Genomic DNA, 25852 nt, shown 5'->3' with positions numbered 1-25852 from the left:
TTGTTTTGTTAATCCTCGCTCGAGGATATTTTTCCATTGATATTGAGGGAGAGGGGAAGAGAGAGGGAAAGACAGAGAGAAACAGTGATGAGAGAGAAACACATCGATTGGTTGCCCCCTACACGTGCCCCCACCAGGGCCTGGGCAGGGGAAGAACCTGCAACCAAGGTATGTGCCCTTGACTGGAATTGAACCTAGGACCCTTTGGTCCACAGGCTGATGCTCTATCCACTGAGCCAAACCAGCTAGGGATCAAATGGATGACTCTTAAGAGGAAAAGTGGTTTGGACTATCAGGCTTTTTTCTTATATTTCCTTTTTCTCTAGGATCTTGGCTTCTCTCATCTTGGGTCTCTTGATAGTTTTGAACTCCCAATTTTGACTCTCCTGTTCCATGAGACTGCTCAAAATTTTGCTCAGTTTCTCTGACTGTCAGCAGCCACTTTCTGCCTTGCCTCTAAATTAATTTATCTTTATATCATATATTTATTTCCTTCTTTCAAGGATCTTGACCTCTGAAGTTTTTGACTACTTTTATAGTTTCTCAACACCATTAGTAGGTGTATGTATGCCTGTGTGTGTGTGGCCTTGTTTTTCTGTTTTATATTTTTATTTTTGTTTTTAGCAAAACCTGCCCTTGTTTTAAATGCCACTAATGGAACTGTTGTGCAGTTTCTTTTTCTTCTGCCTTGGTTTGTGTCTTTAGTTTTAACCCAAGGAACTTTAAAAAAAAATGTTCCTGTTTGACTTATTACTTATTGTTTAAATGTGACATCTCACATTTGGGAGTGTGTGTTTCCAAAGGACAGGAGTTCGTATTTCTTGCTTCTCCCATTATGACTTACAGAGTAGGTACCCTAGAATAATTATTGAATAAGTGGATTTTAGAGTTGCCATCTTTCTGGGAAGAAATCCCCACCCGCCCCCAGGATCTAGTTGAATGATTCAGGGTGACAGCCAGACAGAGACTTCCTGCCTGAGACAGGACAGACCATCTGCATCTCACTGAGGCAAAGGAGAAAGGAAGCCAAGAGACAGATCACATCAGTTTCTTGGGCTGTAAAATGAATAGGATGACTTGTAGATGATATCTAAGTCCTTTCCGACTCTAATAGTTTGTGCACCTGTTAGCCAACCCACACTCACTCTCTGGTCCCTTTATTGAGGGTTTTGTTAAAGACGGCGAGCGCCATGTCCACACCTTTGTTTCTTCAGGCCACTCACATTCTGGGTGCTGCTCTGTGATGAGGGAGCCTGCAGGCTGGGTGCTGATTTTTGCATGAACTCTGTGCACCACTTTGTGAATTTCCTAGCGTTACTATGACAAATGACCATAAACTAGGTAGCTTAAGACAACAGCAATGTATTCTCTTCCAGTTGTGGAGGCCTGAGGTCTGAAGTCAAAGTGTCAGCAGGGTGGGCTCCTTCTGAGGCTCTGAGGGAGAATAATCGCATGCCTCTCTCTTAGCTTCTGGTGGCAGCTGGGGTGTGGATGCATCATTCCAATCTTTGTCTCCATCTTACCATCACTGCCTTCTCTCTGTGTCTCTGTATCTGCTCCTCTAACGACACCAGTCATTAGATTTAGGACTGTACTTTAAGTCCAGGTTCACTTAATCTCAAGATCCTTAGTTGTGTCTACAAAAATCCTATTTCCAAAAAAGGTCACATCCTGAGGTTATAGGTGGACATGCATTTTTGGAGAGCACTGTTCAAATCACTGTAACCAAAGTAAATCTTTTTCTTTCTTTTTTCAGTTTATGACTAGATTTTAATAGAATGTGAAAGTTTGACCTCTTACACTTTAAATAAATAGAACCTAAAAGTTACTTGATTGGTTCAAAATGGCTTTATAGAAAACCTAATCTGTAACAACATAGCATTGAGTGCAAAGGCTCTACCTTTTTTGAGCAAAGTGCACAAGGGGACAGGGCAGCAGGGGAGAGGGGCCCAGACATTTACAACAGCAGGCATTTTCTCTTCCTCTTCCTGATGGGAGGTGGGCAGAGAACAGCTCGAACACTGTCTTGAGGCCTCGCAGTGTGAGAGCCGAGTACTCCAGGTACTTTGCAGCACCCATCTCCTTAGCCATGGCTAAGCCCTGCGAATAGGTGATGGGTGTCAACTTCTTCTCCTTCAGTTTCTCATTTGTGTCTTTCGCACCCCTAAGATCAAGCGTAGTCCCCACCAGGATGATGGGAGTGTTGGCACAATGGTGTCACACTTCAGGATACCACTTTGTAGGAATGTTTTCAAATGACACAGGACTCACAAGAGAAAAGCAAATTAAAAATACATCTGTCTGTGGGTAAAATAGGGGACGTACTCTGTCATAATCTTCTTGTCCAGCAATATCCCATAAACGCAAATACAGGGGTTTTCTATTTACCATAACATTGGCAGAATAGTTGTGAAAGGCAGTGGGGATTTATTCTCCAAGAATATATTCAGGAAATGCATTGGTTGTATAATTGATCAGTAGGCAAGTGTTACCTACAGCTGTCTCCCACCACCACACACTTTCCCCCCCATTTTTAAAGTATATTTATTTATTTTAAATATATTTTTTGTTGATTTCAGAGAGGAAGGGAGAGGGGGAGAAAGATAGAAACATCATTGATTGGCTGTCTCCTGCATACCGCACACTGGGGATCAAGTCTGCAACCCAGGCATATGCATATGCCCTGACCGGGAATTGAACCGTGCTGTTCTGGTTCATCGGTTGATGCTCAACCACTGAGCTATGCCAGCCAGGCCCACCACCACACACTTGATGGCCTGCATCTGGGCTGCTCGCCGGCTGCAGCGCAGGCAGCGGGCGCTGAGGTGAGAAGCAGCAGGCTCTGGTGCACAGGCAGCTGCCACCAAAGTAACTCTTAAAACCATAAGCTTTATGATGGCAGGAATTATGTTTGTCTTGTTCACTGCAGACATATTTAAGGCATTTAATGTTTGTTGAATAATAAACGCATAAAATTGAAATAGGGTCCAAGTGGTAGGTGTGTAGTACGTGTTGCCAGCTACAATCAAATTAAGATGTTCGGGTGCTTGCTCTTTATGCGTTTTCAATGCATTTAAGTAAGATTTTATGCTTTATTGGGCTGATGGAAATCCAATCTATCAGCTAAAAGTGAATTACTTTGTGGTCTTCTTTAAAAAATTTATCTTTACATCATATATTTATTTCCCTACTTATTTTTTTAATCCTCACCCAAGGAGATGTTTTTATATGTTTTTAGAGAGAGAGGAAGAGAGAAACATTGATGTGAGAGAGAAACACCAATCAGTTGCCCCCATTAAGCGTCCCCACCAGGGATTGAACTGCATCTTGTTATGTGCCCTGACCAGGATCAAACCTGCAACCTTTGATGTACAGGATGACGCTCCAACCAGATGAGCCACCTGGGGAGGACTATTTCCTTACATTCTGTCTTCTTATTTCTCTTTCCTTTGTTTTCTCCTATTTTGTTTTGTAGTACCACCAGTTACAAGTCTGATTTCTTCTTCGTTCTTTTTTCTTTCCATGTCTTTTTAATTTTCCCAGCTTCTTAGATGAAAGGGATCCCAAGCATTTAAGTAGATTTGAATCTGAAAAAATAAAGAATGAAACTTAATGATTTTATATTGAGTTTCCCTGAAGAAAGGAGAAGCAACTATTTTGCATTTGAAAGTACTCATAAGAGGAAAAGAATTCCATGTTTCCCATTATATGATCTCTTAAGGTATTGCTGTCTGCATGTCTTCTAACTATTAACCTAGGACCGTGGTTGGCAAACTGCGGCTCGTGAGCCACATGCGGCTCTTGGGCCCCTTGAGTGTGGCTCTTCCACAAAATACCACGGCCTGGGAGAGTCTATTTTGAAGAAGTGGTGTTAGAAGAAGTTTAAGTTTAAAAAATTTGGTTCTCAAAAGAAATTTCTATCGTTGTACTGTTGATATTTGGCTCTGTTGACTAATGAGTTTGCCGACCACTGACCTAGGACATAATGAGGGAGGCAACATTATATATAATAAGCTGCTAGCCATCCAACTAAGAAATCCTTTCTCACGCCATTTCCTGCAGAGTGAGATTGTATGGATGCCTGCGAATATCTAGACTTGCTGCACTGTTTAAACATCCCTATTACCTTTCTGAGCCTTAGATGTAGTCCTTTGATTTGTTCTCTCTCAAGCTCCTTAAAGCTTCTTCTATGCCAGTTTGGATAGTATTTAGGGAATCTTGATGAATATACTCATTATCTAATAGAAAGTGACATAAAACACTCCTGCCACGAACTCTGCCACATAACCATACCCTGCTGAACTCCCGCAATTCATTCAGTGCTAGATTAATAGCATTTATGTTATTCATGGATCTCGGTTGACCTTGATCTGCTAGAAACTCCCTCCTTTTTATCTCTGTTCCATACTGGGAAGGTTTTGTCCCACATTAACAATAGTTCTTTTGTACATCAAAGTACACCCCCCCCCCCAACATACTAAGTTTTAATTTTCCTTGCATGCATAATATGTATCTCTCTTCTGTTCAATGTTATTTCTTACTTATGTTTAATTGATGGATAATAGAAATTTCTATTTGTTTTGCAAAAGAAAAGTACTTAAAAATTAAGCTTTTAGAATGTGATTTTTAAAAAAGCAGCTTTATGAGTGAAAAAAGTTCATAGAACTGATTTTTTTTCCTTTTTTTAAAATGTAGGAAATATAGATTAAGTAGAGATCTAATCTCCTGTACCTCCATTTGTCTAGTTAGTAGCTTTCAAACAATAGTATTTATTTGTCTTGGAAAATATAAGAGTTTTAACTATACTGAAATGCCCCTATATATATTTAAATATATGTACATATGTACATACAATCTGTATGTGTAATGATACAGATACTGCATGAAGGTTTGTGGGCAAAAATTGAGAGTTTAATTCAGTGAGTCAAGTTTTCCATTTCTTTTAGGAAACTTCTTTGCAAAGCACTTACCAAAAGTCAAACAAATAAGTAAAACAGAAAACAAAATCTAAAAACAAAATCCTCATAACCAGGAATTACTCTGTAATGTGAATCTTCCCTCCTCTCAATAAAACATGTAATTATAAAGTAACCCCTTCAATTAGTTTGTTGTTGTTGTTTTTGTAATCAGTGACTACTTATCTGGTATTTAGTAGTTCTGTGTAAAACATTTGCAGCTCAGTTCTCTAACAATTACTCTAGTAGCAGCAGTCGGTGGATAAAATCTTTTAAAACCTTTAAAATGCAGCATTTTCTAACAGTTTCTTATTTTTACTTGAGGATTCAAATATTTATTTGATTTATTTCTAGTTCTGGTATATTACTTCTCTGTGAGGAGGTATCCCATAACTATTTATGATAGCAAAGTGAAAATTACTTACTTTACTTAACAACAACAACAACAACAACAACATCCAAATTTTAGTGAGAATAAATAGCACCTGGGCAACTTTTTAAAAATGCAGATTCCTGGGAGCCACCTTGAGAAATGCTGACTTAACTTAGTAGATCTGGGGGCAAGGACCCAAGCCTGTGTTTTAACAATGCAGGCCTGTTGATGCCAGTGTGCTTGGCTACAGATTAACTCTGAGAAACATAGTTCTAAACTATTATGGAGCAAAGAACTTAGTTCTATTGCTGGGGACGTTATGGAGTCCGAAGGTTTGAAGAACACAGTGGAAATGTATTCTGTAATGATTATGTTGCACCTGGACATACAACAAAGATGCATAAGACACATAAACTAGGGAGAAGAAACACGTCTCAGGTTTGGCTTTCAATACCTTGCCAAAAGCAGAAAGGGGAAACCTTTATAGAAGTTGGTATAGAAGGTAATATGGAATGAGGAATGTTGTTGGAGGTGAAGTTGGCAGGACATTTTCCTCTTTACATCTATTGGGCTTATTTAAAATGAGCTATTAAAATAATCATGAAAAATAATAGGACAGGCTAAAACTGCTCCTTGAGAATAAAGTTATTCACCAACTCCTCTATACTTGTTTTCGTTTTCTAAGTCTTACCATAGTTGTGCCATAAGGATATTTTGGAAATGAAGAGATTCAAATCATTAGTTTTTAACTCCTTCAAGATAAATTGCTCATTTCCCCTGATTAATAGTTGTGGGCTAGTCACAGTCCAAATTAACACAGTTAGTGTAGAGCCTACTTTAAAGTGAGATGATACAGTTAATTTTTTTTAAAATCTACATTTGACTTCAGTAATTACATGAGATAGTATATATGAAAGTGTCTGGCACAGAATCTGACATATGCTAAGTATTTAGATCCAATTGCCTATTTAGCATCTCCCCTCGGATAACTTACAACCAGCGCAAACTCAATATAAGCCAAACTGAACCATCTTTTCTGCCTCCTCTCCAAATGTTCCTTAGGCTACAGGTTACTCAAACCAGAGCCTTTGTTTCATCCTTGATGTCCCATGTCCTTCTCCCCTCCAAGTCTTACTTAACTTTCTCCATATATCTTAAATTATCCACATCGTTCATTCATTACTCAGTGAATCAAACAGTGATGATCTGTCTGAAGCTTTTAGGCAGGTAATGTGTGATCACCCTCAGATCCAAAGAGATTAGCACATACAAAGCAGATAGTATCAGTGTGCAAGGAGAAGGTGTGTGTGTGTGTGTGTGTGTGTGTGTGTGTGTGTGTGCAGAACACAAAAGAACCTTTAAGCCATGTTAAGAATTTTTGAAATTGTATCCTAAGAAAAATGAGAAAAGTTTGAAGAGTTTCAAGCATGGAAGTGACATGATCAGCTTTGAGGTTTGCCAAGATTGCTTCTGTCCATTTCTCTGGTCCCATTTGTCACAACACAAGACCAGGTTACAAGCATCTCTCCTCTGGAGTATTAGACCTGGTCTCCTGGCCTTGTTCCTTCTCCCCTCAAACACATGCTCTGCATTGCAAATAAACAACAAAGCAATACACACAAATACAAATCCTAGAAATCTGATTATATCACTCTCCTATTTCAAATCCTTTAATGATTTCCCAATGCCCTCAGGATAAAATCCAAATTCCTTGACAGGGATTCAATGGCTTATGGCTAATGCTTTTCTTTCCAGCCTCTTCTCTCGACACCTTCCCTCTCACACACTCCGGGTACACTGACTTCTTTCCTGTATTCTAACAAACATCTTATCCCTCACTCCAACCTTGCTCCTCTCCATGCCAGGGCACCAACGCTGCCCAGCTCCATTTGGGGTGGCAAATTCTTTAAGCTTCACTTTTCTAACTCTCGACTATGTGAAGTTCCCTGCTAATGACTGCCATCTTTTTCAATTGTAAAATTTATGACATGTTTTCCCATCAGACTTAAGCTCCACCATGTCTGTCCTGATCAGTGAGTACTTCAATAATGGATCCTTGAACAGTACCTGCCACACGGCAGGCTCTCAAGAGACCTAATAGGATTTAAAAAAAAAATATATACTAGAGGCCCGGGGCACAAAATTTGTGCACAAGGATGGGGGGTGTTCCTCAGCCCGGCCTGCACCCTCTCACAATCTGGGACCCCTCGGGACATCCCTCTCGCAATCTGGGACCGCTGGCTTCTAACTGCCTGCCTGATTGCCCCTAACCATTCTGCCTGCCTGCCTGATCACCCCTAACCACTCTGCCTGCCTGCCTGATCACCCCTAACTGCTCGCCTACCTGCCTGATCACCCCTAACCACCTCTGCCTCAGCCCCCAATGCCGCTTCATTAGGAAGGTTGTCTGGAAGGATGTCTGGAATGACGTCTAGAAGGTCATTTGGCTCTCTGGTCTAATTAGCATATTACACTTTTATTATTATAGACTAGAGGCCTGGTGCACGAAATTCGTGCACTGCGGGGGGGGGGGGGTTGTCCCTCAGCCCAGCCTGTACCCTCTCCAATCTGGGACCCCTCAAGGGATGTTGGACTGCCCTATGGGATTGGGCCTAAACCGGCAGTCGAACATCCCTCTCACAATCTGGGTCTGCTGGCTCCTAACTGCTTGCCTGACTGCCTGCCTGATTGCCCCTTACCACTTCTGTGTGCCAACCTGATGACTCCCTAACCACTCCCCTGCTGGCTTGATTAACACCTAACTGCTCCCCTGCTGGCCCGATTGCCCCTAACTGCCTTCCCTTGCCGGCCTGGTCACCCCTAACTGCCCTCCCCTGCTGGCCTGGTCACCCCCAACTGCCCTCCCCTGCAGGCCTGGTGGCTCCCAACTGCCCTCCCCTGCAGGCCTGGTTGCCCCTAACTGCCCTCCCCTGCCAGTCTGGTCATCCTTAACTGCCCTCCCCTGCTGGTCTGGTCACCCCCAACTGCCCTCCCCTCCTGGCCATCTTGTGGCAGCCATCTTGTGTCCACATGGGGACGGCCATCTTTGACCACATGGGGCAGCCATCTTGTGTGTTGGAGTGATGGTCAGTTTGCATATTACCTCTTTATTATATAGGATTTTTATTGATTTCAGAGAGGAAGGAAGAGGGAGAGCTAGAAATATCAATGATGAGAGAGAATCATTGATCAGTTGCCTCCTGCACACCCTCCACCAGGGATTGAGCCTGCAACCTGAGCATGTGCCCTGACTAGAATTGAACTGTGACCTTCTGGTTCATAGGTCAACACTCAATCACTGAGCCACGCTGGCCCGACCTTTAGAATTTCAATACATACCTGCCAAATAAATGAATAAGCAATATCTATTACTTTCCTTTTTCTTGTCTTTTATATAGTGTCCTTCTAAAGAGTTCATTGGGAAAAGGAATCTATAATAATAAAAGGGTAATGTGCTAATTAGACTGAACGTCCTTCAGGCATCATTCCGGACGTCCTTCTGGACTAAGCTGGGGTGAAGCGAAGCAGCCCGGGTCCCAGATGCAGGAGGAAAGCCGGTGCTGGCAGCTGGGGGAAGGAAGGCCTACCCTTGCACGAATTTTCATGCATTGGGACTCTAGTATCTCAATAATGACCTATCTGCTTTGAATTTAGATGATATATGCTAGTCCTATTACAGTGTTGAAGATAAAAGTAACCAAGTTAAATTTTAGATAGGGATGTGGGATCTGATAGATTAGGCAAACAAGGAAAGACTTAAGGGAAATTACTTCTATTCTAAATCAGGGATGCTAAATTTGGATATTGCCAATTGCTCTCCATGAAGGTTGGACTCATTCTTATGCCCACCAGCAGCAATCTAATTCCTGGGTCAGCAACCTGTTTGAACTTTGGCAATCTGATAATGGTAAAAAATAGAATTTCTTGCCCTAACTGGTTTGGCTCAGTGGATAGAGCGTCGGCCTGTGGACTGAAGGGTCCCAGGTTCGATTCCAGTCAAGGGGGCATGTACCTTGGTTGCGGGCACATCCCCAGTAGGGGTGTGCAGGAGGCAGCTAATCGATGTTTCTCTCTCATCGATATTTCTAACTCTCTATCCCTCTCCCTTCCTCTCTGTAAAAATCAATAAAATATATATTTAAAAAAATAGAATTTCATTATAGTTTTAATTAGTATTTTAAAATTATTATTTGAAGATTTTTTTATATTTTCAAGAGACATTTGCATTTACTATATGACTTCTCTGTTTCTAAACATTTTATTGTTTGTTTTCTTATTAATATCAAGAAGCTCCAGATATTAGAGAAATTAGACACTTTTGACATAAATTGCAAATATTATTCCCAGTTTGTTTTGGCATTTTGACTTGATTTATGGTATATAGATATACACGTATATACCTATATTTACCATGTAGAAATGTTCTCTTGTAATGTCATCAAATTTAAAGTCCTACTTTTTGATTTCTGGATTTTTGTATCAATATTAGAAAGAATTTTCCTGCTCGAAAATTACTTAAATTTTTGTCAGTATTATGTTCTTAATGTTTTATTTTCATGTTTAAATATTTGCTTAAACTCGGATTTCTTTTTAAAAAATATTTTTATTGATTTTTAGAGAGAGAGAGAAAGGGAGAGGGATAGAGAGATAGATACATTGATGAGAGAATAACATCATAAATTGGCTGCCTTCTGTATGCCTCCTATTGGGGATCAAGCCTGCAACCCTGGGTATGTGCCCTGACGGGGAATTGAACCAGTGATCTCTTGGTTCATGGGTCAATGCTCAACCACTGAGCCACACTGGCTAGGCAAACTGGAATTTCTTTTGTGTGAAGTAAGGAATAATTACCCCCCCACCCCTCCGAGATGGCTACCCAGTTGTCCCCATATCTTTTATCAGTGGAGAATACTTTTTCTTTATTGATTTGAAGTCTTACTTTATCAAATATTACATTTTACATTTATTTCTGTAGTTTCTATTTTGTTGATCTATCTGCATGTTTATATGACAGAACCATACTGTCTGTAATACCTGTAGCTTTACAATTGACATTGAGAAGGGCTAGTCTTCCTGACCACCATTATCATTTCAGAAATTTTGTAGTTTTTGCTGTTTTATTTTTAAATTTTTATTTGTTTTTCCATTTAGTTTATGTAATTAAAAAGTTCCAAGTATATGATTATTTGAATGAAGCTAAATTTATAAGCTAACTCAGAAAAATCCTAATTGATATTTGCCTTTCCATCAAAGAGCATGGTGTATTATTCTACTTTTTTTTTTTTTAGTCCAATTTTTGTTTTTAAACTGAAGATGTTTGATTCACTTTTTCAAGACAAATTTATCTTTAGAAAATAGGAAAAAGTATCATTTGAACTTGAATTTTTCCTTATTTTGGTTTTTGGTCTTTAGATTTGGTAAAAATATTCCTTTGAAGTCACTCACCAATTTTGTGACTGACATTATAATGGGAGGTGGCAGGGAGGAAGTTTGTTCTCATACTGTCTTGTGAATACTTTGTCTTGAAAGCCTGAGCGGGTGGATGGATCCTAGCGATGCCATCTGCTTTTTGTCCTAAGAGACTTGGCTGGGAAACATAAACTGTAAGTACTAACTAGAGCAGTCCTTGCTGCTTCACAGCAGTGTTCTGTAAGTCCTGCTGGCGTATCCTGCGGCTGTGTTTTCCAAGGATTAATACACCTTGTTGTGGCCTTGGGACTTCGAGACCAAGGCCAGGTCACCCAGTTCAGGTAATACCATGGCAAGCAGCATATTAACACTTCCTAACCAGCCTCACTCTCATGCCAACATTCAAAAAGGACGATCTAAACAAATACTTATTTACTTATTTAAATCTTGTCTCACATTCTGCAAATGAAACCTGAACCTTTGGGAAGTCAACTCCCTGGGTAATAAAAACATCCTTATCGATGTGGGGCATGTGCTATAGTCACCGTGTCATTGTTTTGGGAAATACATAGATTTGGCCAAATAGTATTTTCAGTTTGTAAGGAGCCACTGTGCAAATCTTATGAAACAGTTCTGACTTCTCTGCATGCTCCGACTTGCCATGAAGCAAAGAACTCCCTCTCTCAGCTAACCAAACACTCCTGATTCCTCACTGCCCTAACTTTTAAGAGTGCGTGTTTCTCAGAGATGTACTTCTTTTGATTAAAATGATCTCCTCGCAGCACATATGTCAACACCTCTATTCTAGGGAACAGCATTTTTTTTCTGTTTAACTGATTGTACTTTGGGGACAACAGGAAAATTTGAGGTTAGTGGCAAATTAACCTTATTAATTTGTGGAGATATTTAATTTGGGAAAAACGTCCTGAAATGTATTTGCTACATTCTCTTTTCTTGCTGTATGGCTGCCCAGGGTCCAATCAGGGCCCACGGTAACAGTGGAAGTCAACATGAACTTCAGGGTAGATGGAAAGCACTGGTTTCTCTTCATTTACTTGATGCTTCACAACTTTGGGGAAGTCATGCTACTATCTGTCCATTAACCTGGCCAGCCCTAAGTGTTTTTGTTGTTATTTGTTTGTTTTGATTTGATTGGTTTTGATTTTGGGTCCTCTCAGAAGAATCAAGTGATTGTTTTGGTGAGTTGGTTCTGAGTCCAAAATAAAATAGAATATGGGCCCTAGCTGGTGTGCTCGGTGGTTAGAGCATTGCCCTACGAGTCAAAGCATTTCAGGTTTGATTCCCAGCTCCGGTTGGGCCTCATGCAGAGGCAACCAATCAATGTGTCTCTCTCACATTGATGTTTCTCTCTCTTCCTCTCTTCCCCATCCCTCCCTCCCTTTCTCCCTCCCTTCCTCCCTCCCTCCCTCCCTCCCTTCCTTTCTTCCTCCCTCCCACTCTCTCTAAAAATCAACGGAAAAAACCCTTGGGTGAGAATTAACCAAATACTAATAATAATACTAGGATATGGGATAGAAAGGGACTCGAGGGTGATAATAATTTCAGCTAGTGTGTGCAGAGAAAGGCAGTGTATTTAAAAGACAGGATGCAGGCCAGTGTGTCTGGAACCTAGAGAACAAAGGTAAGAGGGCTTAGACATAAAGGTAGGGTGGCTGTGGTGTGCAGCTTCTGACATGCTCCTACCGCTTACAATTAACACCCCTGTGTCATCCCCTCCCCTCCTGTGTGGGCTGGACTTAGCGACTCACTTCTAAAAAATAGCATGTGGCAAACGTGATGGAATATGTAACCAGAGGGTTACAACTTCTGAGGTTAGGTTGTAAAAAACTGCAACCTCCTTTTTGTTTTCTCTCTTCTCTGCCTCTTTTCAACTTACTCTCTCTGGTGAAGCAAGCCACAATGCTGAGCTACCCTAAGGAGATAGCCATGTAGTAAGGAACTAGGGGTGGCCTTTAGACTACATCACCCGTGAAGAACTGAGGTCCCTGGACCAACAGCACTCAACAAGCTGAATCCTGCCAACTACCGTGTGAATGAGATTCAAAGGGGATCCTCCCCAGTCAAGCCCTGAGATGACAGTAGCCCTATCCAACAGCTTGAGTGCAGCTTGGAAGAGTCCTGAAGCAGAGGGCCCAGGAAAGCTGCACTTGGATTACGTATCTACAGAAACTTCGAGATAATAAATATTGTTTCAAGCTACTGGGTTTTGGGGAAATTTGTTATGGAGCCATAGATAAATAATATGGGTGGGTAGGGCCAGATCATATAGAGATTGATGGCCATGGTATGGAGTTTGGATTCTCTCTCACTGCAGTTCAGGGAAGGATATGATCACTTTTCAAAGATACTCTGATTTGTGTGGGGAACAGATGGCACAGAAGCAAGAGCAGAAGCAGGACAACCAGAGGAAAGCTCCCTGAGACCAGTTGGTTATGTTGACATCCAGTAGTTTATGACATCTGATGAGGTCTCATTCCAACCTCAGAGGGTGGTTCTTTCCTAACCTTTCACTTCTGGTCATATCGTGGTCATTGTACAATTTCAAAGTAGTGCAATATCGCCGTGATGTGCTGAGGCATGAAGACATACCCTGTGTACAGTGCCATCCCCACAATGGGTAAAGGGGAATTGAACACAGTCCATTCCCAGGGTTCCAGCGTGTAGAGCGCCCTGACCTGCAGGTACTAGTAGTAGAATCAGGACATTTGCTTCCAGGCCCATGCCAGCACCATCCCCGCCTGTGCCTTCTGCATTGCACTCCAAGGTCAGTCAGTACCGCAGGCTTCTGTGTCCTATCACCCCAGCCTGGAGGCCCCCCTCTTCATTTTAAAATACTTCTCACTTCTAAACGAGGAAGAAAGAGAAATTCAAATGATTAAATTAAGCTCTTGGTCTTTTGCCTCCCACCCCTTTTTTCTAATATGAAGTTTGGGACACTGGGCATTTTGAGAGCTGAGTACTTTAATAACAATTATGCAGCCTAGGAGAAGTTAGAGATTTTTGGAATGAGAAAGTTGTTGACTGAATATGAAGAGTTGAAAAGAAGTTCTGAACTAGAAATGTTAGCACATGAACTCCAAATATTTGTTCTAATATACTTAGAATAAAAATTTCTTCAATGTGATATTGAGATTTTTTTCCCAAACTGTTCTTTAGTTTTTAAATTTTCCTGGCATAGCAGGTGCCATTGTTTCTTTTTAAAATACTAGAGGCCCGGTGCACGAAATTCATGCACGGAGGGGGGTTGACCCTCAGCCCAGCCTGTACCCTCTCCAATATGGGACCCCTCAAGGGATGTCCGACTCCCCATTTAGGCCCGATCCCACCAGGATCGGACCTAAACGGGGTGTCGGACATCCCTCTCACAATCCAGGACTGCTGGCTCCCAACTGCTTGCCTGCCTGCCTTCCTGATTGCCCCTAACCGCTTCTGCCTGCCAGCCTGATCACCCCCTAACCACTCTGCTGCCAGCCTGTTTGCCCCCAACTTCCCTCCTCTGCCAGCCTGGTCACCCCTAATTGCCCTCTCCTGCAGGGTTGATCACCTCCAACAGCCCTCCCTTGCAGGCCTGGTCCTTCTCAACTGCCCTCCCTTGCAGGCCAGGTGCCTTCCAACTGCCCCCTCCTGCTGGCCATCTTGTGGTGGTCATCTTGTGTCCACATGGGGGCAGGATCTTTGACCACATGGGGGCAGCTATATTGTGTGTTGCAGTGATGATCAATCTGTATATTACTCTTTTATTAGATAGGATAGAGGCCTGGTGCATGGGTGGGGGCCAGCTGGTTTGCCCTGAAGGGTGTCCTGGATCAGGGTGGGGTTCCCTTGGGGCATGGGGCGGCCTGAGTGAGGGGCCTGTGGTGGTTTGCAGGCCGGCCAAGCCCCCTGGCAACCCAAGCGGAGGCCCTAGTATCTGGAATTTATTTTCGTTCTACAATTGAAACTTTGTAGCCTGGAGCGGAGCCAAGCCTGGGGCTCCCTCCGAGGCCAGCAGCCATTTCTGTTGGGGTTATAATTGAAACTTTGTAGCCTTAAGCGGGTGGGCCTGGCCAGGGTGTGTAGAAAGCTTTGCTTCCCCTGTTGCCAGGAGCAACCCTGGCCTGCTCTCTCAAGCTCCATTCTGCCAACATTTCTGTTTGAATTTGTTTACCTTCTATAATTGAAACTTTGTGGCTTGAGTGGAGGCTTAAGCCTGGCAAGGGCAGGCGGAAAGCTTGGCTTCCTCTGTTACCTAGGAAACCTTGCTCTCTGTGGCTGTAGCCATCTTGGTTTGGGTTAATTTGCATGCTCGCTCAGATTGGATGGTGGGCGTGGCTTGTGGGTGTGTCAGAGGTATGGTCAATTTGCATACTTGTCTATTATTAGGTAGGATAGTATGCATTACTTCTGATATGAGTCATGAATTAATAACCAGTAAACTTGGCATAAAAAATACTACCATTTCTTGAAATTTCAGATGTGATAAGATGAAATTACTGGATTAATAATAGGAGGGATATATACTTTATTATGTCACTATTTAAAAAAAGTTTCCTGACCCTAGCCAGTTTGGTTCAGTTGATAGGGTGTTGACCTGAAAACTGAAGGGTCCCAAGTTCCATTCCGGTCAAGGGCACATTCCCAGGTTGTGGGTTCGATTCCCAGTAGGAGGCATGTGAGAGGCAGTCAATCAATGATTCTCTCTCATCATTGGTGTTTCTATCTCTCCCGCTCTGAACTCACTAAAAATATATTTAAAAAAAAATCTGAACCCTTCCCCACTATTTTTGTGCTGAAAATTAATTCATATTATATGTAACTCAACACTTAGAAACACTGATGGGTATCATAGAGCCTGGAAAGAGCTGCTCTTGTTAAAGAGCTGCTTAGGGATCTCTTCCTGTTTGGTACTCCACACCCAGCCCTAAGGCTTAATTGGGTGAATTAGTCACTGCCTAAAAGTGCTCAAATGGGTTGTCCACCGCCAGAAAAAAGAGTTGACCATATATTAAAATGGCCTTTGGAATTGTGCCAGCCTAGAATATTTTGTCTCCCTCACACCTGCTGCTTGTTGATTTTGTAGCTGTTGCACTTACTGGTTTTAATTTTGGTCTCAGAGTGCAATTTATTTAGAAAAGCCCAGAGGGCAGCCTCACTATAGTTTCTAAATAATAGTTTCAGTACTTTCTAGGGTATGCATAATTAGCTGAGCATATCTTTTTACTTTCTTTAAGTCAATTTCAGACTGAACTAATAAATTCTCTTTTTCAAGTTCAGTAAATTGAACGTGATATAGATTTTTGAATAATAAATGAATGAGCATAAGAAATTATCTCCCTTCAAATTCCGATCCTTTTAGGCTGGGTTCAATCCCTCCCTTCATTACAAATTAGAAGTTCACATACTTGTTCAGGAATATTTCCCTCCCAGTCTGAAGTATAGTTGACCAAAGATGTATGCTACCTAAATGTGCATTGATTTCAGAGAGGAAGGGAGAAGAAAGGACAGATAGAAATATCAAAGGTGAGAGAGAATCATTGATTCACTGTCTCCTGCAGGCCCCATACTGGGGTTCAAACCCGCAACCCAGGCATATGCCCTGACTGGGAATCGAACCTTGACCTCCCAGTTCATAGGTCAATGCTCAACCACTGAGCCACACTAGCCGGGCTACATTTTTATTCCTGAACTGATTTGGTATATTATGTTTAGTGGTTGGCTGATCCAATATCTATGCCATTACTGATCCAATATCTATGCCATTTTTTATATAACCAAGAATATAAATACAATAAAAAAAGGGTTGGGTTTATCACTCTAAAATATATACAGTTAATAAAATCCCAGGAGGTTGTTTAGTTTTTTTGAGGTAAGTGCTAATTTCAAATAACATGATAAAATTGCATTCTATTATGAAAAGAGTAAGGTGTTTGCTTGTGTCAGCCTAGCATCTAAAAGAATGCCTAGGAAATAGTAGAGGCTCAATAGTAATTTATGGGATAATTTGATATGTTTAAATTGAGTTTTGACAGTGAACACTGTTTTGAAAGTGTTTTTTACATTTCATTTTGATGATTTACCTGAATGACTAGGGGTGTATCTGGCCTCGGGGACTTGAGAGAGTAAAACAATGTTGTTAGGTCTGCTCTCACTTTGCTTCTCTCTGCTGGTTGGCCATGTACTTCCTATTTCAAATGCACTTCCTGAGAGCAGTGGTGAGAGCAGGAGGTCATCGCCAGAGACTGCTTTACGTTAATTTCTTCAAAAGGAAGAGGGAGCTCCTCCCTTCAGAGTTCAGAGAAAGACTCCACTGGTCTGGCTTGGGTCACATGCCCATCTTTGGATCAAGCATGATGTGCTAAGCAGAACTGGGTCACATGCCCACCTCTGTGACTAAGGGCATGGGTGACATCTGTGACATTCAACTGTGATTAGCATTTGGAGCCACGTAGAGTGGGAAGATGGGGGAAAGGGCAACAGTTCCCCCAAAGTAGGATTGTTGTAACCAGGAGAAATGTTGAAAGGAGACTAAGCAGACAAAAGGAAAACACCTTTCCCTGGATCTGAGCTAGATGATTATCTTTCTGCCCTGAGGGTACTCAGTGAAGATCAGAGAAAGGCTTATTTGTAAGCTGACAAATAGCAATCCAAAGGGGACAGTTCTAGGGGAGAAGGTCCACAGTGCCATGGCCCATCGAACACCACTTGGCTTGGGAAAGACTGAAATTTCTTCTCAGAAAGGATGCCATAAAGAGTGAATTGGAGTTGGCAGGGAGGGTGTGCATAGCATGCAATAAATATTTATTGGTGAATAAATAAAAGAATGTTAAAATAAAGTTTGAGACAGAGTGATCAGCTTGTATAAAGGGATAGGCTGTAGATAGCTGTTGTATTTGGGGAATGGTGGGAAAGTCATTGTGTCTGTCCTTTTAAATGAGAGAATTTAGAAGAGAAGGTGGAGGGAAGAGGTGAGTCTTGAAAACTTAGTAGATTCAATAAATACTTATTAGTGCCAATATGTGTCAGGCATATATCATAAAATATATGTAATAATAAATTTAAGACAATTGAACTGAATTTATATGGTACGTACTAAGGAGTAAAGTGATCGGATTTTAGTTTTAGAAAGGTAATTCTGGCAGCATGTGTAAATGTACCATACTAAGAAAAGATCAGATGATTATTGTTTATTCATTCATCTTTACCATTTACTTATTTCACTTAAACATGTCCACTTTTCTGAGTCTTTTGATTTCATCTCCACTACCTTAGTACTTCTGGCATTTTCATTCATCTAGGGAGGGCTATCACCTCCCCAAGCTTCTCTGAGCTATCCTCAGCACTATCCTATCTAATAAAGAGGGAATATGCAAATTGACCATCACACCATCACAAAGATGGCAGCACCCACAGCAGAGGCAGGGTTTCCGTAAACACAAGATGTCTGCACCCACAGTGGAGGCCAAGTTCCCATAATGAGCCTTAAAGAGCAATCAGCAGAGACCTGAGGCTGTGAGGTGCTGGGCCGGGGCAGGGGACCTGAGGCTGCAGCCCCTCCCAGGTGGGGCTTGACAGGGCACCTCGGGCCGTGCCCCCCTGCCCCACTGCCAGGCCAGGGGACCTCAGGCTGTGCTCCCCACCCTGGCGCCAGGCTGGGGGACCTCAGGCTACGCCCCCTGCCCCAGTGCTGGGCCGGGGGAATCTCAGGCCGTGCCCCCCACCCTGGTGCCGGGGGACCTGAGGCTGCGCCCTCCCGCCCTGTGGGGCTTGACAAGGGTGGGGCTGGCTGGGTTTGGATCTTGCCCAATGTGGGTGAGGCCAGCTGGGTCTAGGTCTTGCATGATTTTGAGGCACCGTGGGTGGGCGGGGACTTGACTCTGGATCCCACAGCACACCCCAGACTCTGACAGGAGGAAGATTTTCATATACATTTTACTAATTTTCTTTCATCTGTGATACTTCTATTATAGAGAAAGGGCAAATAGCAATATTAAAATATTTCCTCTAATTAATCCCCTTTTAATATGCATGAATTTCGTGCACAGGGCCACTAGTTAAGGTATAATGTCTTTGCTTTGTCAACAGACCCAATACTTGTTCTCTGGGATAATATTTTGACTTAATTTCAATTATTGGTCTGGTGGCCAAGAGTTGGGAGATGGGATGTTTTGTGTGTAATCTTGTGAGGCAGAAGTCTCTTTGTAATTTCTTAGGAAAGGGAGGTTAGTCACTAACCTTTTTTTTTTTTTGTAATATATTTTATTGATTTTTTACAGAGAGGAAGAGAGAGGGATAGAGAGTTAGAAACATTGATGAGAGAGAAACATCGATCAGCTACCTCTTGCACACCCCCTACTGGGGATGTGCCCGCAACCAAGGTACATGCCCTTGACCGGAATCGAACCTGGGACCTTTCAGTCCGCAGGCCGACGCTCTATCCACTGAGCCAAACCGGTTTCGGCAGTCACTAGCCTTTAACCGGGAGAAATGGGCCACTTCTGCAGGCCCAAAGAGCTCAAGAAAATCTGGGGACTCAAGATTTTTTAATGTATCAACTCAGATGTCCTCACCCAATATTTTAGGTTCATTCCTACTACTTCACAGTCGGGGTCCTGACCTTGGTGTAGCAAATGTGTCCAGGTTGAGAATACAAGCTCTCCTGTAGCTCTGTTACTCTTAAATTAAGTCCTGGGTCTCTCCCAAAATTTTCTTGTTTTTTGGTTGTAAGAGATGAGGATCTTTTAATATACTATTGCTGGAGGAGGCCCTCAGCTTGAACACTTTTACTTTAATTTGGTGATTAATCACTCTCAGCTGTTTATTGTCTTTCTCCCAAATCATCAATTGATCCCAGTAACATGCATTCAGATGTATTGCATCATCTCGTGCACTCCCTTCCACCAGGACACAGGCCCAGATCTGCACTGGTGAAAGTTTTAATAATTGCACTGCTACCTGTGTGAGGACTCTCTGTGCTCCTCTGACCAGTGAGGGGGTCCTTATGGCTGGCAGGCGAGCTGCTCATCCTTCAGAGCCCACTTCAGAGTCCAATTCCTTGGACCACACCGCATCCTTGGACAGTGGAATCTGAGACAGAGATTCAGGGTAGGAAGTTTATTGGAGAGGTGGGGAGTTCTGTGGGGAATGAAGGAAGAGGGTTGGGCTTAGGGGGAAATTAAACTACAGTGCACTGGGGGTGGGGGGCAATAGGAGGATAAGGACACATATGCAATACCTTAATAGAGAAAAAAAAAACACACCAAAAAACTACAATACGCTCGCAACAAAGGCCTCAGCCAATTCTAAGGCTTTTAACATCTGCAATTAACCAATCATTGGATGAAGGTGAGTGGGGTGGTGAACTTTGGGTGAGAGGGTTATTTCCAATGCAAGGCCATGACTGGAGATAGACACAGCTGAGAACTGTTGGCAATCAACACACCCAACAAATAGAGGGTGAGTGGTTCAGGACCTGGGCCAAGTTTCCAGTACATCCGAGAGTTCAGTGAGAGTGGGGAGGTGAGCGGGTCTTCCTTTACTAGTGAGTGTAATCTTTATTCTGTGATGGCTGTAATTGCTAGTAAGCTGGCAATACTACCAATAAGATAGTGTTTAAGGTGGGGGAGAATGTGTCAAAAATGACGAGGAAAAGAAATGCTTTTACTTTTGAACAAAAGCTGAGAGTGTACAGTATTGGGTATGTTCAGTGAAATGGTCTGACTTTTTTAAAAGCTAGCTATAGCAGGCACCTTGATCTACAAATTTCCTGCAGAAAAAAGTAACTTTTTTCTCAGTGAGTCTGAAAACCTGTATACCTTAAATTCCTTTCCCTTTAGACCTTAACGGAAAAAGTGGCTTTTGTTTTTAAGACCTAAGTTTTCATAGACACACAAAGGCCGCTTCGTAGGAGTAATGAAAGAATCGACACACAGACTGTGCACATTACTCTTCCCTGTTAGGACTAGAGTCAATGCCATATATTTAAACAACAGACCCTTCATGGTTTTAAAAACATTAAAAAAAATCTATCTTTATTGTTGAAAGTATTACAGATATCCCCCCCTTTTTTTTGCCCCATTGACCCCCTCCACTCTGCTCCTGTTGAAAACTTTTGAGGGAGAAAGCATAGCGCTCAGATTACCAGTACTATTCCTGATTTATGCACTGTTTACTTTTGTGAAGTCATTTTGTTAATCTATTTTTTTTCTAACGAACCCTGAGTTAGTATAATAAAAGAACATAAAGCCTTACTTTATATAATTCCTTAGATTTTACAAGTAATTTTAAATATTTTTTCTTCTCTTTCTCTACAAGTTCTTATTATGTTATCGCCCACTTTTAAAGACGAAGGCACTAAGGCTTTTGAAATTGAGTGAACTGCGAGATTCTGTGCTCTTGCCTCCTAGAGCCTGTAACCTTTCCTGTTATAAGACCTCGGATTTAATTATGTATTTGCCTTGCAGCCAGATAATTTAACAGTGTATCTGTAATTCATACTGGAGAGTGGGGGAAAGGTGCGGGAGAGTGTGAACTTTTCTGAAATGCAATTACGTTGCATAAAAGAAAAGGAGAAATCTCATTTTGCCTTGGGCAGTGAAATACCTCGGACCCACCCTGGGTATAGGAAGAGGGGGAAAGACCAAAGGGATGTGAAGAATTCAAGAGATTTACCCCAGGGTAGGGAAGTGATTCTGATGAAATGGCACCTGAAAACCACATTTGTTCTGGGAGCCAGAGACCAGGGAAGATGTAGACATTTTCTTGGAAAAAGTTCAGATAAGAAGTCAGGAAGATGATTGAGGGGGTTGGAGGGACTGACTTAGGAGGACAGGTTAAAAGAATGAAATGGGTTCACCTTGGCTTAGAGACAGCAAAGATAAGCCTTGATCACTATCTGCAGTTATTTGAATGCATAAATATTGAGAAAGTCAAGTGCTAGTTGGGGTGGAACAAAGGAGTATAATTACCTAAAAATTAAAGTAATGAAAAGAAAACTTAATATGGAACAATTTATATTTACAAGAATGTTCTTGAGAGATCTATGATAAACTTTGTGGCTTTCAAGGGCCAACTTACCGTAGATAAAAACTGCAGAAAATAGTTAATTACTTCAAAAAATAATCTTGTTTTAATGCTGTAATTGTATTGAACTTGGATTTAAGTATTATCTAAAAACAAACAAAAAGACCACTGTAGGATTGTCCTAAGCAGATTGCACCATTATTCAGCTGGGTGCCAGGGACACCGTTCCTGACCTGCGGAGTGACCCAAGGTGACTGGGATGGCAGTGGATGTTCTCTCCAGGAGAGAGATTCGGTGACATGATGGCATGGCTGACAACCAGAGGACACCTGGAAAGGTCAGCGCTGGGGCTGTGTCAGGCAGGCTGTGGGTTTTGTCTGTGTGCCACGAAGAAGGAACTATGTCTTGTCAAACTCATCCTGCCTTCATGGTAACATTTAACCTGGATGTTCAGATTCTGCCCTTGGTTCTTCTGCTATTTTAACCTGCAGTCTTTACCTCTCTATGCATTATATGTTTCTTTTCTTTTTTTTTTTTTATATTTTATTGATTTTTTACAGAGAGGAAGAGAGAGGGATAGAGAGTTAGAAACATCGATGAGAGAGAAACATGGATCAGCTGCCTCTTGCACACCCCCTACTGGGGATGTGCCCGCAACCAAGGCACATGCCCTTGACCGGAATCAAACCTAAAACCCTTGAGTCCGCAGGCCAAGGCTCTATCCATTGAGCCAAACCGGTTTCGGCCATATGTTTCTTTTATAAACTGGTTAGAAGCTTCTCATATTTTGTGAATATTTGCTTTCATCTATTATTACTTATACACTATTTTGAGGTAGTAGTAGTATATGGAATTGCTGATATATGATGATTTTCACCCATACTCATGTAAGGGCTGATTTGTTTTGGGGAGGAATTCTGAGAGTACAACAGTGCTTCTCAAACTTCCTGTGGTGAAGAATTAAAGTTTTTCCTTTAATTTTCAAGTTCTTGAGGACTGATACTTTTTAGAATACAGTAAAATTATGAGAAAAATGAAATAAAAACTCTAAGACATACAAAGTGCAAACCCTCATTTTTTAATTTTTTTTTTTTTTTTTTTTTTTTTAGATTTAACAAGGAAAATTTACTCTGTCAATTGCTTTAAAAGCTTCTAAACACTCACTCTTAGTCTGTATTTCACAAAAAGGTCTAGGGTACTTCTTTTGATTCTGTCATTTCCTAATCATGTTGCCTCAGACATCACGCTTTACCCACCCAGAGCAGAAGTTTTCTTAAACCTGCAATGGACATAACAATTCCTGTCCTTTCTCTCTAGGCAAGGACAGTGAAGATCCTGTGGCAGGCAGGCAGGAAGCTTGGTTTGTAACTAGTGAGGTGCTAATTACACATTATAGCCCATATGGGTGAAATGGTTCATGTGTGATGAATGTGCTTCAGAAAGTTTCCATTTGTTCTAGCAAATAAGTGAGTTTTTCATCAAAGTAAATCTCTTATATTTAAGGAGTTGTCTTAAAATCCATATTTAATTTTGAATGTTTTTCTTTTAGAAATATTTTTTACATCTTACTGGTCAGTGAAATTTAAAAACTAGGGAGTCACTGATGTATCAAGTTAAGTATATCAGGATAACTAGGGCTGTTTCAAGACATACAGGTTGGCCCCTGTTCCAGATTCTCACCTATTTCCCTTTTCCCAGGGTAGGATATAATTTTTGGAAGTTCATATGTTATGCCTTTCCCTCAAGATTTTTGCAAGTGTCTTACAGGTATACATCAACACATCAGAGGAAGAAGAATGGGGGCAGGGTTGTAGAGGTTCAAAATATCACACAGGAAATTCTGGTATTTCACCCATTCAACACTGCACATTCTGATACCCTACCCACTCAACTCGAGTTTGAGAACAATTACTCTCTACCTAGTCTTAGTTTGTAAGGCTCACAAATAGATTTTAGGAATTAAGAGATTGAGAATTTAGGAAATAGAGGTGTTAGCTAATAGCATGAGAAGTACCTGCAGATTAATTAAGGAAATAATGAATTGGGGACAACTCAATATGAAGATCATCTGCTTAGCTTGAAATATCAAGGTGGATTAAGCTAAAACAGATTTGCCATTATTAAGGTGTAAAAAGGTGTTAGTGGGTAGGAACCTGCTAAATTACTGAACTTTTAAGAAAGTATATGATGGATCTGATTTTTCTTGGTTATTTCTTGGATTTTTCTGTGCTTCAAAGATCTAGTGAATCATAGAATGTTTGTCTTTTGTTTCCTGGATCCTAGATAAGTGTCCTGAAATGGGACTCCTGACTCTTCTGGAATCCCCTTAAGTGATTGTGTGCCATTTCATCATGTTTTTCATTTATTCATATTTGTGTCTTCATTCCATTATTAAAAAAATTATAGTCATTAAATATAGATGATATTAACAAAATAAGATGTTTGACACATCCCTTTATACAATACTATTAATTTGTGATTCTACTGTATGACAAATGGTACATACATGCAAAAGAAAACCTTAAACTATATTCTAGAATACTTCATTTAGGATTATGAAGCAACTCAGAAAATATTGCATATATAACCTCACTTTTTTTCTTGAGCATGTAACATTGAAGTAAAAGTTCTAAAATTTAAGGCCCTGATAAAGGAAGAGTGTAAGTTTGAGTAGTTAGCTTTGTTTTATCACTTACTAGCTGTGTGACCCTGGGAAAATTACATAATTTCTCTCAGCCCCAGTTTCTTTATCTGTAAAATGGAGCTAATCTTGCTATTACCCGTGATGTCGGCTCACGGTTCTTGAATTTGGCAAAGAAAGAATTTAGAGCCAAGAACTCTAGTGCAAGATAAAGTTGATTTAGTACACAAAGAGAAAGTACACTTGAAGAGAAGATTCTCAAGATTCTCAGAGAGCTGCCTTGGCCTTTTAGAAAGAAAGTCACCGAGGCACAATAAGTGAGCCAGCGGGGCTGCATGGACTCAGGAAACAAATTGCAGAGGCAAAAGACGTTTTCTTGGAGACAGGTTCAGGGGTTTAGCCTGGGATGAGCTGCCCGCTGGTCCCTGGTTGCAAGTCTCATGGGGACCCTTAGAGGTTAGGAGAAAGAAAATAAAGATACATACTGGGAGCAAGAAGGCATGGATGTGCTCTAGAGAGAGAGCATGAACTGGGTCCTTTGTCTTAAGAGTTTTTATCTGTTTTCTAAAGGCAGAATTTTAGGGGAGATCTCAGGGGAGGATCTCGATAGAATATTCATCAACTTTCTAGGTACCCTTTAATATACTGACTCACCAAAATGAGTGTATAGGGTCAGGGTTGTGGTCTCTCTGACTGATTGGTGCTAGAGTAGGGGGTCATTGGCCATTGCATCTGGTCCTGATGTCAGCCATGGTGTCACTTTGTCTGGTTTTACTACTTTTCTGGGCTTGGAGCTGAAACACAACTGAGGCCTAGATATTACCTCTAGTTTGACCAAAACTCTGTCTCTATGGTCAACAGACCTAAGGCTTTGTTCCTAAGATTATTTGATGCTGATCAGAACCTCATTGTCCTAAGGGTTTAATTCTTTTTTTAAAAAAAATATATTTTATTGATTTTTTACAGAGAGGAAGGGAGAGGGATAGAGAGCTAGAAACATCGATGAGAGAGAATCATCGACCAGCTGCCTCCTGCACACCCCCTACCAGGGATGTGCCCGCAGCCAATGTACATGCCCTTGACCGGAATCGAACCTGGGACCTTTCAGTCCGCAGACCGACGCTCTATCCATTGAGCCAAACCAGTTTCGGCATAAGGATTTAATTCTTAAGAGAGTGGTCACAAAAAGGAGGCAGGTGAGTCAGGGTGCTGGGTAAGACCAGTTTGAATCAGCTATCTGTCTCAGTTTCCCCATTCCACTTGCTAGGGAATTTTCCTAACTTCTTACTATCCTGCCTCATTGCCTTCCTTACAGAGTTGTTACAGGTTTAAATGAAAAGCATATAAAGACGTCTAATATTGTGCCTAGTACAGAAAAGGTATTAATATTGCCAGAGGGAATGGGGTGACAATGAGTGGGCCTAATATATGGTGACAGAAGATTTGATTTTGGGT

General features: G+C 41.5%; 1 protein-coding gene and 1 pseudogene across 2 annotated transcripts; both read right to left on the bottom strand.

Annotated features, from left to right (window-relative positions):
• Nucleotides 1-1957: 1957 nt before the first annotated feature.
• On the bottom strand, nt 1958-4350 carry LOC307104433 (ras-related C3 botulinum toxin substrate 1-like; annotated as a pseudogene). Its single transcript has 2 exons — nt 4294-4350; nt 1958-2518 (listed from the first exon to the last, which is right to left on the bottom strand). The product of its transcript is annotated as a ras-related C3 botulinum toxin substrate 1-like (transcript).
• Nucleotides 4351-13286: 8936 nt separating this feature from the next.
• LOC307104407 (serine palmitoyltransferase small subunit A-like) lies at nt 13287-13490 on the bottom strand (the record flags this gene model as incomplete). The annotated part of the gene is given in 3 exon segments (XM_079779343.1): nt 13287-13442; nt 13446-13454; nt 13458-13490. Coding segments are annotated over 3 exon segments (198 nt in total).
• Between the last annotated feature and the right edge of the window lie 12362 nt (nt 13491-25852).

This window comes from Cnephaeus nilssonii (assembly GCF_951640355.1).
Source record: "Cnephaeus nilssonii genome assembly, chromosome: 8".
Taxonomy (NCBI): domain Eukaryota; kingdom Metazoa; phylum Chordata; class Mammalia; order Chiroptera; family Vespertilionidae; genus Cnephaeus; species Cnephaeus nilssonii.
The sequence above is the reverse complement of the archived record's forward strand: the minus strand, read 5'-3'. Positions and strand labels throughout refer to the sequence as shown.